Consider the following 18,580-nt stretch of genomic DNA (forward strand, 5'->3'; position numbering starts at 1 on the left):
AAAGCATAGCATAGCACAGCAACAAAGCACCTTTTTTTACCCAAAAATTTTGAGTGCACATAAAAATAGATCTCCAAATACACACCAACATGGAAAGAATACAGTCTGGCAGAAAGGAAAAAATGTAATTTATTATTATTATTATTAATCTTACCTTGTTGACAAATAGTTTTTTTCTCTCTCTCTCATTTAAGCATAAATCTAACAAAATCTAGTGAGATTTATGCTAAAAACTACAAAAAAACTATTTGCAAATGGGATAAAAAAAAAGCCAGTCTGTGTGGTACTGCAGGGCTGAAGGTGTTGAGAGAAAGGCCAAGGGTCACAGCGGGACAGCTGGATTGTTGGAAACCTGCCTGTGGGGTCTGTGTTGCAGAGCCAGGTCCTTGTAGCTGTGGTTGGCAGGGGGCAGAGAGCTGGAGAAGTGCTTGGGCACCGTGACATGGCGAGAATGACAGAAGGCGCTGACGGGGTACACAGGGTACGAAGCCTTATACACACTAAGTGTAGGCACAACTGCCTGCTGTTGTTTCATGCGTGTCTGCCAAGACTCCGCTAGGCCAAAGTTAGTCGGGGGGCCTGTGTGTAAGTAGGAGAGAGAGGAGGAAAGATAGAAAGGAGTGAAGACATCTCTGTTCCAAAACCTAGAGCTGCCCTGCTGCCTACGGCCTACATAGGCTTTCTATTACAGCATCATAACTGAAACAAAACGCATGGGAGATTTGACTAGGGTTGCCACCTTCAATGTAGGAAAATAAAGCTTCCAATTTTGGGGGGTTTATGCTTTTACTATTTGCCAGTGGGGTAAGAAAAATAAACTTGTTTTCCCTTTGAATCGATTTTTTCTTGACGTAAACATTACTCAAATAAAACATCTAATGTAATTTTGCTTATGAAGTTAATTTATCAAGTTAGTTTTAGGAATGTTCAGATATTTTTACTGGAAAACTAGACAAAAATGCTTTGTAAGGAAATTATTTTTTGCATAACTGGTTGTTTCTTCAATTTTGGGAAATGTAATGTCCCAAGTGTTGATTTTCATTAAAACAGATTTTAACTTTTTTCTTTTTGTTATATGAAGGTCTCATTAAACTTGGACACATTTTACTATGCCTTCATCATTTATTTTTGGTACTTTTCAAATGCCTTTAAAGTATAGATCCATAATAAAAATAGACATTATTTACATGTTTAAAACTATGATAATATAAACAAAGTGTGAAATAAAAAAAATAAAAACATAAAAATATTTGTGTGAAAATGATTGCTATATTTTTTATTTTTTTTTTTTGTAAAAATACGACTGTCCCACAGATGTGCAGTCATCTCTATCACAACAACACAGTTTAGTGTTCTTGTTGACCAAGCTGAAATAAAATTGTCAGTGAAGAGAATACTTCAGATGAAATGTTTGAAGAAGACAAAGAAAAATCAAGGTAAAAATCACTTGTGAGCAGAATATTTTCATTGGGCGTCATTTCCAATCAAGCTGTAATTTTGCCAAATTATGCAAAAAATATAAAAAATTATGAATTTATAATAAATCAGTAATAGTGAGAGAGTGGGGGAAGAAATTACACGATTTAAGTTTCTAGAGGTCCACAGTGCCAAAAGTGCATGAAGTTGAAGAAACACCTAACTATGTTGCCTACCTTTTGGAACAGCTTTTTAGAATTTTTTTATTATTATTATTTTCAAATAATGATTTTTAAACAGGTTCCACAATGACTCCCCATGTCTTCCATTGTTCTACAATAGAGAGGCCTTTGTAACTTTTGTGTCTGTCTTTAAATAACAATAAAATCAAGAGACTGGACAAAGAATAAAGGTCAGTTTTAACATTAGAAATATCCATAATGATACAGGGATGTTCTCCAACATTAATTCAAAAACTGTACTGGAGTGCATTAAAACCAACCATCTGGAGTAAAGAGAATGCTTCATACCTTGGATGGGGTGATCTGACCTCTCTGGGACCCAGGCCAGTTTGTCAGAGTGCCAGGAGCGCAATGTAGGCAGTGTGCAGGAGGCCTGCCGCCCATACGACTCATCATAGAGTGAGACCAGGTACTGGGAGGCGGGAACATCATGATGAGAGAACAACTGCCTTGGAGGAATACCCTGAAACACGGATTAAACCCACGAATATTCAATTTAACAGACCAATGAGGGATAGAACAGATCACTAAACACACAGCTTAATATACAAAACTCAGATTAAAGTTGGAGTGTTTGATATACAGTAGATGCATCAAATGAAAAGGGATTAGATGCAAAGGACTGATATTTCAGTGTTTTATTCACATGTTGAATATGATTAAATACATAGGGTGCAACGGGGCAAAAGGCACCCCTTAAAGAAAAGTCTATCAAGATAAAAAAAAATAAAAAATTTGAAAAAAAAAGGAATATTGATGGAGTAACATCATTTGTGTAAAAAAAAATAGGGGAAATAGTTATTGGGTAAAATATGTCAACTTATGCTACTTCTTTTGAGACAGCAAGATGCTTTTTTAGAGTAACAAATTAAGATAATTCTTATTCAAAATAACAATGTGTTGACATTGTATTTTGGCTTCACTATACATAATGCATAATTTAAATGAATTTAAACTGTTTGAATACTGTTCACGAGACACCAGACTGTCTTTTAAGGGTTAAACTTCTGGCGCACCGAGTCATGTGACACAACAACATAACGTTGATTTCTGTAAAGCGCATCTACGGATGCAGAGCCAACAAAAAATCCTCTGGTAAGATGTTTTTTCATCTAAACCTGTTTGGGTGTAAAGAGTGGCATCTCTAGTTTTGTTTGCTATGCCGGTTTAAAGAATTCATTCATTTTCCGCGCATCAGCACGCTGATAAACATGATGTCCACGTACGTGGATTTTGAGACATTATTCTCGCAAAAGTTGAAAAAATGAACAACTTTCAACATTAACACATCTGTGGGTCATTTCGATTCATTTTAATATACATTTTGTTATATTTTATTTTGTTCCATTCATTAACATTAGTAAATGCATTCCTATATTTACTGCACATTTTCTTATTGAGAATAAATGGCTTCATCCAAAAAATGTTGCTTTCAGAAGCTTTTATATGGAGTTAGGTTGAAAATAAGGTGCATTTTAAACTGTTCTGAGACCAGTGCAGAGACACAGCACACTTGAGGTTAAGTCTTTCCCTATTTAGAGACAAAGGGAGCAAGGGAACATCCTATAGCTCACTATGCAGCTAAGTTCATTCACTCCTAAAATCTGACCAAAAGTTCAGTTTCAGGCTGCAGATGATGTTTGGACCACTCATGTTTGGCAGACATGGGACAATGGTAATCAGTACATAGATTCAGAATTTATAATGTATCATTTTATTTTAACATGGTTTGGATGATGCTGGCCATTACTTTGAATCAGAATTAATTATGCTAATTTCTGATGTAATGTCTTTATCATCTCAAAAACATGAATAAACAACACTCCTGGAAACATAATAAACAATTTGATGAATTTTTGTTATTGTTGTTTTTTTGTTTTGTTTTTTGAATTTCACAACTTAGTCCTGCTGTTCACATATGTGGACATACATTTTGTGGAAAACTATTTGCTCTAGAAAAAAAATATATATATATATTTTTTTTTTTTTTGCATGTTTCTTTGGGAAATAGAAAATGCACACAGCAGTCACGTTCGGGTCTTAAGAGGTTAAATGTTAGATCATATTTCCTCAAAATCAACCTTCAGACCTAGCATGCAATGACATAATGAATCAGGAACATTTTGCAGTTCATATTGATAAACAGGTGTTTAGGAAAGTATTGTGGTAGTTGGACACCCATTTTGTGTTGGTAAGTTATTAATTAAATTGATTATTTTTTATTTTATTTTTTTCAGCCTTCATTTCATCTTTTTCCAAACAATGACAGTGAATGGTGTCTGAGGCTAACATTCTGCCTAACATCTCATTTTGTGTTCCACAGAAAAAAAAAGAGTCATACAGGTTTAGAACAACATGAGAGTGAGTAAATGTATTCATTTTTGGGTGACCTATTCCTTAAGTAATGCCCTGTCTATTAAATGAATGCCTGTGCCATTATAAAAACTGAACATTTGCTCTCTGGTCTGTTTGTAATGTTAAATGATGCATAAGCTGATGGATTAGGCCCCAAACCTCTGATCTGCGAAGAGCCTTTCTCCTCACGACAGCATCGGGCCTGTGCAGCATGTGTGGCGTGTAGTCCAGCCTGTTGGTACTGTTTGCTGTCTTGCACTCTCGAGTGAACTGCCTCACACACAGTCACAGACACACAAATAAGAATGGCAGAAACACTCAGCAAACAAAGCCCATGCTCAGCAGAGCTCACGCTTGCTTATTGATTGCAGATGCACTTCTTCCACAGCTCTTTTATGTCTCCTCCTGTTGCTCGCCGACTGCAGCATGACTTTAAATCCCATCAAACCCATTTGTCTGTCTCCAGTCTGTGCTGATCGAGCTGATCAGCAGCGCTAATTACTTTTTCATAGATCCGAGCACTGTCTGAATGACTGCACCACTTCCAGGGTTTGTACATTGCATACGGAGAAGCTTTTAGGCATCGTGTTAACTACTCAGAACTACTTAAATGAATATTCCGGGTTCAATACAAGTTAAGCTAAATCAACAGCATTTGTGGCATAATGTTGATTGCCACAACAATTTATTTCGACGTGTCCCTTCTTTTCTTTAAAAAAAAGGACAAATCTGGGTTACAATGAGGCACTTACAATGGAAGTGAATGGGTGCCAATCTGTAAACATTAAAATACTCACTGTTTCAAAAGTATATAGCCACAAGATGTAAATAATATGCATGTTAACATGATTTTAGTGTGATTTTTCTGTGTGAAGTACAATTTTACAACTTCATTGCTATGACGACATAACACCGTAAACCCTAAAATGAACGTAACAATTACAATTTAAAAAAAAGTTACAGGTCAAATAATACACAAGTTTTAACAGAAGCATTAATGCAAGTGCATTTATCAAATTATAAGCTTCACATTTCAACTTTTAAACCCTCCAAAAATTGGCCCCATTCACTTCCATTGTAAGTGCCTCACTGAAACCTCGATTTTTGCTTTTTTTAAAGACAAGGAGGGATGACTCGAAATAATTTTTGTGTTAATCAACATTTTGTCACAAATGCTGTAGATTGAGCTTAACTTGTTTTGAACCTGGAATGTTCCTTTAACCAATTTGGGCAATTATAGGCAGTGTTGAGTGTAATCTGATTACAAAGTAATTAGTTACTGTAATCTTAAACTTTTTAGTCATGAAAGTAGTGTAACGTGTTACATTTTAAATTATTGTAATCAGATTACAGTTAGGCTTTGTTCACACTGTAGAAAAAATCAGATTTCTTTGTGACTGTTCAAACTGCAAGTTATATGTGGCCAAATCAGATTTTTTTATGTTCAGGCTACAATCGCTTTTGCTATCATGTCCACATTAGTTGTCATGGTAATGCCGCAAACTTGCGTATATTCACCATACATGATCGTTTATCCATGAATGTTTTACCACTGATTATGCTTTTCATGAGGGCAGTATCCAAATATGAACATTCTTCACAGACAACGGCTTAAAAATGGGAGAGGTGCATATGCAATGTTTGTTGCGGCTAGTGTTGTTGCTGCCCGTTTTAGCAGGGACATCCTGTATTTTGGCCGAAATTACGACATCCCATACGGTACGCCTTTTACCTTGGGGTCCTGTATTTTAGCAGAGAGCGAAACATCCCGTATTGAAGGCTTTGTGTCCCATATTAAAGCAGAAAAAGGTCGGACGGTGAGACGAGACCCGTGTCCTGTGATGAAACACTCTAAATGCTCAAGCGTCCCGTATTCGCGTGACATTCAATATTTTATCGCGTTGTGGTTTCTCGCAACCGGTTTGGGTTACTGCACCTTAACGCATCTCACTGGGTAAGTTAAGCCACTGTCTGTATGATTATAAGAGATTTGCAGTGCTTTGCGTGCTCTGTAATATATAATTGACATATGGGTGTGTTTCATTCAGAAGTGATGATCTCTATGCCCTGTTTACCTTCTACTGTGAGAGTTTTGTAGGGCTGAAATGTGTAATAAAGCAGGCTGAACTCACTTTTGAAATCATTTTTATTGAAAATTCTGTTTGTAATGATCTACTGCATGGCCATCATTATTGTATTAAATTCTAAGTGCCCTGTGAAGGCATTAATTATGCCGTTCGGAGCAAAGTATGTTTTCTCGGTGCAAAACACGACGTATAACAACCGTAGCACACATCAAATGATGAAAAAAACACATGAAATCCGATCTGAACTTTCAGACAGAGACGCATTAAGAAAATATAGATTTAATGTGTTTTTGTCCTGTTCAGACTACAAAAACCTAAACGGATTTGAGTGACAGCATCCAAAAAATCTGATTTTTTCTGCCTGTGTGAAAGTAGCCTTAGTGACTTTTAATTAAAGTAATTATTTTTAAGTACATTACTTGGTTTACACATTTCTCAAATAATATTATGTATAATACATTTAAAATATGAATTCATATGTACGTCTGTGCATTTTTGTGACAGCTGAAAGATATGTGGCAATAAACAAGGAGGAAATATAGATATTATTTTGAATTTGTTGAGCGGAAATCTAATTTTTCTATAAAAACACTTTAGAAAGTAACTTAAAAGTAAAGTAATTAGTAATGTGATTACTTTTTTGAAGAAGCAATCATTAATCTGATTACAATTTTAGAGAAGTAATTAGTAATTTGTAGTGAATTACTTATTTTCAGCAACTGATTGCTATAAGGCATAAAATCATACAAATATTTTTCAATTGGTTTACCTTTGCATGTTCTCACTTTACTGAATGTAACAAACATTTTTTTTTTTTTTTTTTTAAATAAGAACTTTTAATTTGTAAAACACTTAAATCCGTTAGCAAATGTGTTAGTGTCTATTTAGGGAAAAGGGTTTTCTGTACTTTGCTGTTTAATATAATTACTGTATCACTAATTTTAACAACTGCATGTGGAATTTCCATTCTTTATAATTCTAGTGGAAGTATCAGTTAAGAATACCTGCAGCACAATCAACTAATAATTTAATTGTATCTATAGCAATTACAACATTCTATTTAAATTCACAGTCACACAATAGTCTTTAAGGTCTTTTATTCCATAACATGAAAATTACCTACTTGCAATTTCTCCTCCACCCAATTCCCAATGAGTACTTTGGTGCCATACTTCTGCTCTATTCTCCAACCAGGCTGGCTCCATTGGTCATGAGGCTTTTCCATATTGCATACAGTATATACAGTATATAAAACTTTAAGCTACTTCAACATTTCTCACATCATATCTGAATATCTAACCACTTTGGAGAATGTAAGTCACCAGCTCTATTATGGCATTGTCAAAGCAGGAGAAAGGTTAGAGGGCTGTTGCCATGGACACACTAAACACTTCTGCTGGCACCATGGGAGCAACTCAGCAAGTTTCATATTCCTTTAAACGCACCATGCAAATGCTGACTAACTCTCTGAATGATAAGTAGCATCACTTGTAACACCAAAGCAGAGACTGCCATCTCATACAAATGAGGGCAAACAAGGGATATAGAATGTGGGAGGAATTTTAGGTATGTCACAAACTAGAATGTCATTCATGACTCAATGGAAAAATTTAGCATTGTTTGTATAGACATGCACAACACAATTAATTATAACACTTCAAATTTATCATCAGTCAAAACTATGGAAGCCGGATGCTGCCAGAACATCCGAAATAAAGTCATAATTGAGATATAAGGTCAGAATTACCTTTTTATTTTTAATTCCTGGGTGGAATGAAGACACCATAAAAAAACATTCTTAATCAAATGCAAAATTTGCCATCACCAACACACCATTTTTTAATCTGAATGCAAACATGAATGAGATTTTAGTGATTAATTCAAAATTATCCTGTTCTTCACACAAAGCTTGGATGATTTGAAACAAAGTTAAATAAACTCGTAAATGGTCATTGTAGTACTTTTAAAGAAATAGTTCACCCAAAAATGAAAATTCTCTCATCATTTACTCACACTCATGCCATCCCAGATGTGTATGACTTTCTCTCTTCTGATGAACACAAACAAAGATTTTTTGAAAAATATCTCAGCTCTGTAGGTCCATACAATGCAAGTGAATGGTGACCAGACCTTTCAAGCTCCAAAATTCACATATAGGAAGCATAAAAGTAACCCATAAGACTCCAGTGGTTAAATCCACGTCTTCAGAAGTTATATGTGTGGGTGAGAAACAGAAAGTCCTTTTTTGCTATAAATCTCCACATTTATTTTCACTTTTACATTCTCAAAGTGAAAGTGGAGATTTATAGTAAACAAATATTGAAATATTGATGTTTCTCACCCAAAGTTATTGCATCACTTCAGAAGATATACATTAAACCACTGGAGTCGTATGCATTACTTTTACTAAAAATGTCTGTGCTTTTTGGAGCTTTAAAGTGCTGATCACTGTTCACTTGAATTGTATGGACCTAGAGAGCTGAGATATTCTTTTAAAAATCTTTGTTTGTGTTCTGCAGAAGAAAGAAAATCAAACACATCTGGGATGCCATGAGGGTGAGTAAATGATGAGAGAATTTAAATTTTTGGGTGAACTTTCCCTTTAAGTAGTGTTGGGAGAAATTAAGCATTCCAAACTTTGAATCATTTTGGCCAATTGCTTTACAAAATGATTCACTATTTCAAAGTCCAAATAACAGAGAACGCTGAGGTCATCTGCTGGTCACAGGTGTGTAAATGCAGACTCAAGCAGACTCAAATGAACAGCAGCTACAATGACACAACGCTTTCGAATTTATTTACTCTCATGTATCTACCATTTATTTTTCATGGTAGTCTACAAAATCCTGGAAAACACAGATCAGAATCTTTGCAGAACATGTAGACCTTTATATATACACTTTATGAGCCAAAACATTAAGCAAATAACACTGATCATCTCCTAACAAGGCCACATGTCAAGGTCTGGGTAGATTAGATTGGAAGCGAACAATCAGTTCTCATAGTCAACGTGCTGCATGCAGTAAAGATCTGAACGACTTTGACATGGGCCAAATTGTTCTGGCCAGACAACTTGGTCAGAGCATCTCTGAAACAGCAAGGCTTGTGGGGTGCTCCCGGTCAGCAGTGGTGAGTACCTACCAACAGTGATCCGAGAAGGGATAAACCACAAACCGGCGACATGGTGTTGGGTGCCCAAGGCTCATCAATGCGCGAGGGCAATGAAGGCTATCCCTTCTGGTCCGAACCGACATAAGGTCTACTGAAGTCACAGAAAATTTGAATGATGGTTACAGGAGGAATGTGTCACAACACACAGTGCAACACACCCAGCTGCTTATGGGCCTGTGTAGCCGCAGACCAGTCAGAGTGCCCATGATGACCCTTGTCCACTGTCGAAAGCGCCTACAATGGGCACGCGAGCATCGAGACTGGACCTTGGAGCAGTGGAAGAAGGGTCGCTTGGTCTGATGAGTCCCGTTTTCTTTTACATCACATGGAGGACAGTGTACGTGTGCACCGTTTACCTGGGGAACTGATGGCACCAGGATGCACTGTGGGATGACGACAAACTGGTGGAGGGAGTGTGATGCTCTGGGAAATGTTCTGCTGGGAAACCCTGGGTCCTGCCATTCATGTGGATTCATGATTTTAATTGATTTTTAAATTGTTTTCATAGTACAACAATAGTTTTTATATAAATTTTTTTTATTATTATTTTTGCTTAGTTTGTGCAAACATTTGTAAATAAAAAGCTATGGTGATGAGTTTGCAGGGGACTCGAGCTCAAGTATGAAATGCAGCTTTTAAATTAGCGCGAAATTAGGTTTATATCACAGAATAAGATTGCACAGGTGTTCTCGTTGACGATAGTTTGTTCCAAATTCCAGATTCACTGTCTGGAGATTTTTTTTGTGTGTTAAATATCACAAAATCTCTTAATTGTCTCTTTCTCATAAACACATTTTGATTTCATGTTTCGGTGGGAACATAACTCAAAGTGATCGACAACCTAAGTTACTGCTAAACTGACTTGAGATCAGTTACAGCCATCCATTAGACACTGATTCGCCTTGTTTGCTGAAATAACGTGACTTGGCCAGTTTGATACGTACTTTGAAGCACTAATTCAAAGTAAAAGATTCGTAAAGGTTTTGAAGCTTCGTGAAGCAGTATTTCGAACATGCCAATCATTCCCTTTTTGAAGCTTGACAGCCGTTGTCACTATGAACTTTACTTTTATGGAAAGGAGCTACAGTATGTAAAAATCTCCCCTTTGTCTTCCGCAGAAAAAATAACAGCAAACAGGTTTGGAATAATGCAAGGCGAGAGAGTAAATGATGACAGAACTTTCATTTTTGGGTGACCTACTCCTTACAAGACAATATCATGAATCATTCTGACAAATCTCATGGTTTCTCAGTCAGAGTGTCTTTACATAGCTTACAATGCTGTCCAAAACCTTTTGAGAGGATGGAAATGTCAGCCAGCCCTTGTTGAAGAAGCTGACAATCCCATGGAAGCCATCATATATATGCTGCCATGTGACATCCACTCCCAGATCCTTCAGTCGCTTCTGGTACAGAATGCCATCATCCCTCAAAACATCAAACTCACAGGTCAGCACGAAGGTGGGTGGTGTACTGCAAAGAACATCATCCTCAGCTAGTAACGGGGAGATCTCTGGATCCAAACCCTGTTTGATGATGTGATAGACCTCAGCATTGTGACCTGAGATAACTTGCTGACTTTTGGCCCTCTCCCTTATTTGAGGTGGAAGATTAGTTGGATCCAGCCATTTCTTATAGTGAAGTTTTAGCTCGGCAGGAACATGCTTGCCTTCCACAAGCTCCTGGCTCACAGACGTATCCCCGCTGAGGTACTGCAGGAAAAAGAATACAGCTCGGCCTCTGAACAATATGGGCACAGAATGGTTCTGCTGGTATGAGGGCAAGTTGAAATCTGCCATCTGAAGGGCTGGGTAGATGAGGACCTGAGCACAGGGAGATGGCAGATGACCATCCTGTGTCTTCGCCAGCCTCTGGCAGAGTGCGGCTGCCAAGTTCGCCCCTGCGCTGTCCCCACCAACTGCCACCCTGCATGGGTCCACTCTGAAACCGGTTGCCGCTATTGACAGGAAGTGGCGAGTCACGACCTCACAGTCATCAAGGTGGGCAGGGTACCTGTGCTCGGGGGCCAGTCGGTAACTGAAAGAAGAAGAAGAAAAAAGAAAAAGAAAAAGACAACAAGAAAGTTAGATTTACATTTAAAGTGATTTTATTCTAAACCTGCAGGACTTTCTTTCTTCTAAGGAAAACAAAAGGAGATGTTATGCCTCTCTGTCATTGTATGGAACAACATGCAATGAAAGTGAATGATGACTGGGGCTGTCAGTCCTTAACATTCTGCCAAGCATCCTCTTGTGTTCTACAGGAAAATAGTAAGTCATACAAGTTTGGAAAATATGAGGGTGACTAAATGATGACAGAATTTTCATTCTTTTTAATAAACTATTAAATTTAACTGGACAAGGCTTCAAGGAATATTCCAGGTTCAATGCAAGTTAAGCTAATTTGAAAGCATTTGTGGCATAATGCTGATTACCACAAAACAATTTCCACTCATCCCTCTTTTTCACAAAAAAAAGAAGAAGAAGAAAGAAATCGAGGTTACAAAGCGAACAAACTTTTATATAGAAACAATGGATTCCTATGCCACTATTCACACCAGATCTGAAAAATTGTGCGGCAATTTTTTTTTTTTTTTTTTGGTGAGTAGTCCAATTTTTTTTTCAGACTGGAAGAAAACTGACTGACCAATTGGATAAGCTTTTAGCCACATGTACTGAGCTGCTACAACTACAAAATCCAGCATGTTGGTGGCGCCAACGCACCATCAACGCAAATCAGTGTTGAAGATGGAGGTGGAGCTGTTCTTATCTTTGGTATTTGAGCACGAGGAATTATTTGATAAACAATGAATACAAAAATGCATAGATGATGTTATTATGGCAGGAATTGTAGAAAAACATTGCAGAGTTTATTAATTGCATTTTATTCTAAGTAGTCTTGTGATTATAAAATTGTAAGTAGGCTTTTTACTTACATTTTCATTAACATTTCTGTGTTGTGCAGTGAAGGACGTGAATTTAAAATGGAAGAACTTGTACTGTCCTTGAATAATAAAAAAAATAAAAAAGTTAAGCGCCACCTATTGTTCAGGAGTGAATTTGCATTTCTTATAGCCCGAGAAAAACCTTGTTTGTCTTGGTGTGAATACCTTTCGTCAACCGTTCATTTCACAAATTTGTCTCAGATTTTGTGAGAATAGACCTGAATGGCCATAAGCATGTGGACAACAGCTGTCCCACTGAGGCTTGTTAAACATTTACATTTCAAAACCATGGGAATCAATAGGGAGTTGGTCCTTTCCTGCTGTAACAACGACTCAGTCTTGGTGGAATTCTATGACAGCACCACCTTGAAAGGCACTGAACACTTTGGTATACCGTGTTCTACTAAAATATCCATATCTGTTCATTCAAAGTGGGTTTCCACAAACTTTTGGCCATGTAGTCTCAAAAGTCAGCTTACCCGACAGACACAACTGTGGTGTCACTCTCCTTCGAAATGTATCGACACACCTCATCAGCTTCATCTGTGGAAGAACATACAATGAAAACCTGTTAAAATATTGACATAACCAGAAATTCCATTTTGTGTCTTTGCATGCATACATTACCAATACTTCCAAACACCCAGCCTCCACCATGGAAATACACTAGGCCTCTTCTTTTCTCTCCTGAGGCTGCTGTAGGTTCATACACCCTCACTGGAACCTCATTGAACGTCATGTCCTTAATGCGGAGCCCATGAGGCACTGGCCTTTTGTGGGCCATTATACAAGCTCTGCACCATCGTGTAAAATTCAGCTGATGACAAAGCCCCAGTTGTTCCAGAATTCTGCCCTGAAGGTGGTTTGAATACAAATAAGACTCATTGGGTCTGTTCCAAAACCCAGTGAGTTGCCTCCTGAGGCAGCATTTTAAAACATCAGGTGCCCTCCTGACGTAAACGCTGTTCCAGAAGGTAGGTATCTTAATTGAAAAGTTGCCAAATTTGAAGTAAGCACTGTATGTATCCTTTCCCGGTTAGGCAAAATCCCAGAATGTACTGTAATCAGCATGGTGAAAAATAAATCCAATATGGCGGACGAAGCTAGATACATTTTGATTATAAAAAAATATTGATAAAAAATGTTTAACACAAAAGAAAACAGACTATTTTACACAAAATGCATTTATGCTATGTATATTTATTATGCTCATTAGAGTATTGCGCTGTTCCTCTCACATCGATAGCGTCATTCACAGTGTGTCATGGAAGTTGCCGCTCACTGCTGAAATTGTTTGGCAAGCTTTTTGGCTGTGGCTCTCTGATTGGTGGATCTGTCTCTGCTGGACAATGAGTAGTGTAGTTTTTCACCAGGAATTACGCTATTAAGCACGATTTTTAAACAATGACGTTGAAAAAATGCTACTGATTTCAATAGAGCCCAGCAGTTCCAGAGTAAAAATCTGGTGCCTGCCAATGTGTACAGGAATTATAAACTTGGACAAATTGGAAAATATCCAGTCATCTCATTTCTGTGTTTATTTGGCGCTGTAACATGATGGACTATGCATAATACTGTATGTGATATAATAATGGCACAGTCAAGTCAAATGAGCAATAAATGTTTGTTCATTATAGCTGCTTTTCCATTAAAAACCGTCAGTCATGGAATTATCACCTAATTTTCTAAATGTATTCAAAACAAAAACAGAGAGCAAAGCAAAAACCTAAACTGCAATTTGCCATATACACTATATTGCCAAAAGTATTCGCTCACCCATCCAAATAATTGAATTCAGGTGTTCCAATCACTTCCATAGCCACAGGTGTATAAAATGAAGCACCTAGGCATGCAGACTGCTTCTACAAACATTTGTGAAAGAATGGGCCGCTCTCAGGAGCTCAGTGAATTCCAGCGTGGTACTGTGATAGGATGCCACCTGTGCAACAAGTCCAGTCGTGAAATTTCCTCGCTACTAAATATTCCACAGTCAACTGTCAGTGGTATTATAACAAAGTGGAAGCGATTGGGAATGACAGCAACTCAGCCACGAAGTGGTAGGCCACGTAAAATGACAGAGCGGGGTCAGCGGATGCTGAGGCGCATAGTGCGCAGAGGTCGCCAACTTTCTGCAGAGTCAATCGCTACAGACCTCCAAAGTTCATGTGGCCTTCAGATTAGCTCAAGAACAGTGCGTAGAGAGCTTCATGGAATGGGTTTCCATGGCCGAGCAGCTGCATCCAAGCCATACATCACCAAGTGCAATGCAAAGCGTCGGATGCAGTGGTGTAAAGCACGCCGCCACTGGACTCTAGAGCAGTGGAGACACGTTCTCTGGAGTGACGAATCACGCTTCTCCATCTGGCAATCTGATGGATGAGTCTGGGTTTGGCGGTTGCCAGTAGAATGGTACTTGTCTGACTGCATTGTGCCAACTGTGAAGTTTGGTGGAGGGGGGATTATGGTGTGGGGTTGTTTTTCAGGAGCTGGGCTTGGCCCCTTAGTTCCAGTGAAAGGAAATCTGAATGCTTCAGCATACCAAGAGATTTTGGACAATTCCATGCTCCCAACTTTGTGGGAACAGTTTGGGGATGGCCCCTTCCTGTTCCAACATGACTGCGCACCAGTGCACAAAGCAAGGTCCATAAAGACATGGATGAGCGAGTTTGGTGTGGAAGAACTTGACTGGCCTGCACAGAGTCCTGACCTCAACCCGATAGAGCACCTTTGGGATGAATTAGAGCGAAGACTGCGAGCCAGGCCTTCTCGTCCAACATCAGTGTCTGACCTCACAAATGCGCTTCTGGAAGAATGGTAAAAAATTCCCATAAACACACTCCTAAACCTTGTGGAAAGCCTTCCCAGAAGAGTTGAAGCTGTTATAGCTGCAAAGGGTGGGCCGACGTCATATTAAACCCTATGGATTAAGAATGGGATGTCACTTAAGTTCATATGCATCTAAAGGTAGATGAGCGAATACTTTTGGCAATATAGTGTATCTTTTCGTTCACAAAGAAATATGAAAATAACAAGGTTATGTCATAATTTGTAAAATTTCTCTTTATTTTTATTACTATTTTCCTCCGATTTTACATAGCACAAGCATTTTGCTGCCGACGTGAACAAATGTGTGCAACGTTTCTCTACAGCTTAAAATACACATAAGCCTGGTGTCTTTCTCCTGCACTAAATGGCAACAAGAAGCTTCTCACTGCAGGCAGACGGGAATAACACAGGCTGCTTTTGTCAGTGTGTGGGATACAACCCAATATAGTCGCGGGTTAGGACTCTACAAGCCTTGGGAAAGTTTAAACCTCTGCAAAGTGCTGTCATCAATGGGATGGCGTCACGCTATAACTTGTGGCATCAACTAAAGGGGCTGCTGACACTTTGTATTAATATATTTATGGGACATTGTGTCCAACAATTTTTGAATTTGTCGGACATTGGGACATTTTAATGGTCAAAAACCGGTATTTACCGGCTAATGGAAACCCTGCCATGAACTCCGTGGTTGTTCATCAAAAATACATATCTTTGTTGAAGCCATCAGTCCACATTATTTCAACTTTATTGTTTAAAAATCGTGTCTAATAGAGGAATACATGGTGAACAACTACATTACCCATGGTCCAGCAGAGACAGATCCACCAATCAGAGAACCATGGCCAACAAAGCCCACCAAACAAGAACAGCAGCGAGCACCCACTCCCATGAGGCACCGTGAATGACGCAATCAGGTCACTTTCTCCCTTCACCCTCAAACTACATACAGTATATATATTTGTATTTATCAGAATATTTTGCAGTATACCTAAAATATGTATTGTTTCTATACTCATAATCAACAACATAAAATCAATAGTTTTTATATTTCCATCTTTTTTTATTCGATTACCTCATGCGCAAAACTTCATGGGATTGTAGTTTGTGCTTTTGTGAAAGACGGTAAGTACACAGTCTTGTGCTGAGTCTTTGTCCGATTTTCAAATACTTTTTTGCTTCATATAAACGTTTGTAATGTTGTGATTCACATCGGAGCTGATTGGTTTGGTTCATAGCTTAAAACTCTTTTATGAAGTATTTTATGAAAAGCCTATGAAAACAATACTTCCGGAACTTTTGCACTATTTGAATGGCGCGTGGAATTGCTGCCTACGTAGAGCAACAAACTCCAACAAACTTTCACAAGCATCAGTATTCTGAAGTTGGTTGTTGGATTTCGAATGTTGAGAAGTATAACTATTATTGTCAAACTGACCCAACAGAACCCAACAAACGTGTTTGTTAGTATTTGTTGGGGAAGTGTGAATTGGCCTTTACAAGGCTCCATTCTATAAGTTTTGGAATAGACCCACTGACAATGTTTGAGCCAATTCATAATACTCAGAGTAACATTAAATATGCCACTCAGTGGGTAAAGTCAACTGCTTGGCTGTTTGAATTCTGTGCTCATATTCTGAGATAAGCAGAGTGGCTCATAACTCTTTATCATGCCCTTGAGAGAGTATTGAGTCTGTAGTTACTGAATAACAACCATCTGAAGTTCCTATGGCCTAGTTTTTATAAAAAAAATAAAATTAAAAAAAACATCATGGAAGAGTTATTAACTCAGGTGGACTTTGCATCAAGCTCTGTTACATTATTCAGAATGTCTTTGCGCTACAAAAATTGCAATAACAACAGAATCACAGACCATTGTTCATATTTTTTTTAACTTGAACACTCCTTTTCAGAGGGCACGAAGAGGATTACTAGCTCACATGTAGAAACCTTTTCAAATATTAAATATTAATGTAAGCATTACTCCTTTTTAGTCTGTTGTGCAATGAGAATTTAACAAGAAGGTGGCCAGTGTGATTAGATTTGCCAACAACAGCACAAAAGTCATTAACACTTACCAAAACTGCTATTCCCACATACACGCAATGAACCAAATGTAGCTTTCTAGGATTAGCAACTCTGAGAGGAATATCTGAATTTCTCAACTCAAAGTACACCAGGCCAACTAACAACAAACAAAAAACTGCAATAAATGCAGCAATCCCAGTTATAACAATTGCAGTTCCAGTGTCCATGGCTGCTTCAAAGTACTGCAGTGTCCACACAGCAATAAGTGTTTGAAATACACCATCCCTCCCACCTCATAATGCGTGCACAAAGTCTGTTGCAGGTGGTTCATTTATTTGTTTTCCGTGGTTTGAGGGTTTGAATTGTTGCACAAATTAGAAACAAACAGGGGCGTAGATTTGGGGTGGGGGGGTGGTGGGGGGTATTGATCATTTTATACCATGATCAATGGAAACATGTACACCCTTGGAAACAAATGTAAGGATTTTTAACCAATCAACCGCAATCTTTTGTAAGTCAAAACAGGTAGAATACTATTATTATGGAAACAGACAAGCCAACAGTAGTGGTTATGATTATAATACTAAAATAGTCTGAAATAAGGTAACTTTGGGGGTAATAAGCCCACATATATGCACATATGGTTTTGTGGTTGTGTTTGTCACATAGACCTGTCAACCCTGACTTATCAACACGTTCTCACTAGGCATGGTCTAGCTGACTAGAAAACACAGGAGCAAATTAGTAATGTCAACAATGCACAAGGATATGCTAAACAGAATGTTTACATAGAGATAATTAATGGTGGCATGGCTTAAGAAAATGCAAAACACTACATATTCATAAACTGGAAAATAATTGAGCTTTAGCAAATGCAAATGCAAATGCATATTAATGGTAAAAACAGCTTCCTTGACAGGTAATGTTTGTGCAGGGCTACCTCTGAGAATACATTGGCTTTATTCAATGAACTTTCGCTAGTGATCTGTAGATGGCAGTGACACTCTAACTAAAAACATGAAAGCTTTTGTGTTCAGGATCAACATGCTGACAGCTGCACAAAATGTGGAAGATAAAATAAAGTTCACATCAAAATGCAAGTTTCAACAATACAATACTGAAAGATTTATGTCACCCCATGTTATTGTGGGACTCTGTTTGATCAACAGATCCAAAAAACTGGCAAATTACAGTGAAACACGGTTTTTTTTCCACCACCAGACAACCATTAAGTCTTCTCTGAGAGTTGCTGGGCCATTACTAAGAGGCACAGCATAGCACAAAGCAGTCATTGTGAGGCTGCTTTTCGACTTCCAGTCTGAGCAGCTCTCCATTCAGGTTTTAAGCAGTCGAAATAGAGACCGGGCCAAAAATCACAGTCTGGCATCTCCACAACGTCTCCTGGATTTACTGTGCAAGTTTAAGAGCCAGTTACAAAGTTCTCCATGTTCTGGAGGTGCTCTGGTCTAAAGGAATCTTCACTCTGCCTGAGTCTGGGTTCTGAGCAACAGAAGA

At 38.1% G+C, this 18,580-nt stretch overlaps 2 protein-coding genes across 2 annotated transcripts; both read right to left on the minus strand.

The window, feature by feature from the left end:
* Positions 1–322: 322 nt before the first annotated feature.
* On the minus strand, positions 323–7,615 carry cfap107 (cilia and flagella associated protein 107). Its single transcript, XM_051672144.1, has 5 exons — positions 7,565–7,615; positions 7,224–7,361; positions 4,173–4,283; positions 1,947–2,121; positions 323–579 (listed from the first exon to the last, which is right to left on the minus strand). The coding sequence occupies exons 1-5, from the start codon at positions 7,613–7,615 to the stop codon at positions 323–325; spliced, it is 732 nt and encodes a 243-aa protein (XP_051528104.1).
* A 1,057-nt stretch (positions 7,616–8,672) lies between these two features.
* aadacl4 (arylacetamide deacetylase-like 4) lies at positions 8,673–17,310 on the minus strand. Its single transcript, XM_051672906.1, has 4 exons — positions 17,116–17,310; positions 12,842–13,067; positions 12,694–12,757; positions 8,673–11,307 (listed from the first exon to the last, which is right to left on the minus strand). Exons 1-4 carry the CDS (start codon positions 17,290–17,292, stop codon positions 10,524–10,526), a joined length of 1,251 nt encoding a protein of 416 aa, XP_051528866.1. The 5' UTR covers positions 17,293–17,310; the 3' UTR covers positions 8,673–10,523.
* Between the last annotated feature and the right edge of the window lie 1,270 nt (positions 17,311–18,580).

The sequence above is a fragment of the Myxocyprinus asiaticus genome, chromosome 35, assembly GCF_019703515.2.
Source record: "Myxocyprinus asiaticus isolate MX2 ecotype Aquarium Trade chromosome 35, UBuf_Myxa_2, whole genome shotgun sequence".
Taxonomy (NCBI): Eukaryota; Metazoa; Chordata; class Actinopteri; order Cypriniformes; family Catostomidae; genus Myxocyprinus; species Myxocyprinus asiaticus.

Excerpts from the sequence above, each read along its gene's own strand:
- cfap107 (XM_051672144.1), bottom strand. The coding sequence starts at position 7,615 with ATGGCAGTCTCTGCTTTGGTGTTACAAGTGATGCTACTTATCATTCAG. Across the intron at positions 2,122-4,172 it reads AGGCTCTTCGCAGATCAGAG|GGTATTCCTCCAAGGCAGTT; the intron begins GTTTGGGGCCTA and ends TCCGTGTTTCAG. Across the intron at positions 580-1,946 it reads GTCAGATCACCCCATCCAAG|GCCCCCCGACTAACTTTGGC; the intron begins GTATGAAGCATT and ends ACTTACACACAG.
- aadacl4 (XM_051672906.1), bottom strand. The coding sequence starts at position 17,292 with ATGGACACTGGAACTGCAATTGTTATAACTGGGATTGCTGCATTTATT. Across the intron at positions 13,068-17,115 it reads ATGTGGGAATAGCAGTTTTG|GGCAGAATTCTGGAACAACT; the intron begins GTAAGTGTTAAT and ends AACCACCTTCAG. Across the intron at positions 12,758-12,841 it reads CTGGGTGTTTGGAAGTATTG|ATGAAGCTGATGAGGTGTGT; the intron begins GTAATGTATGCA and ends GTTCTTCCACAG.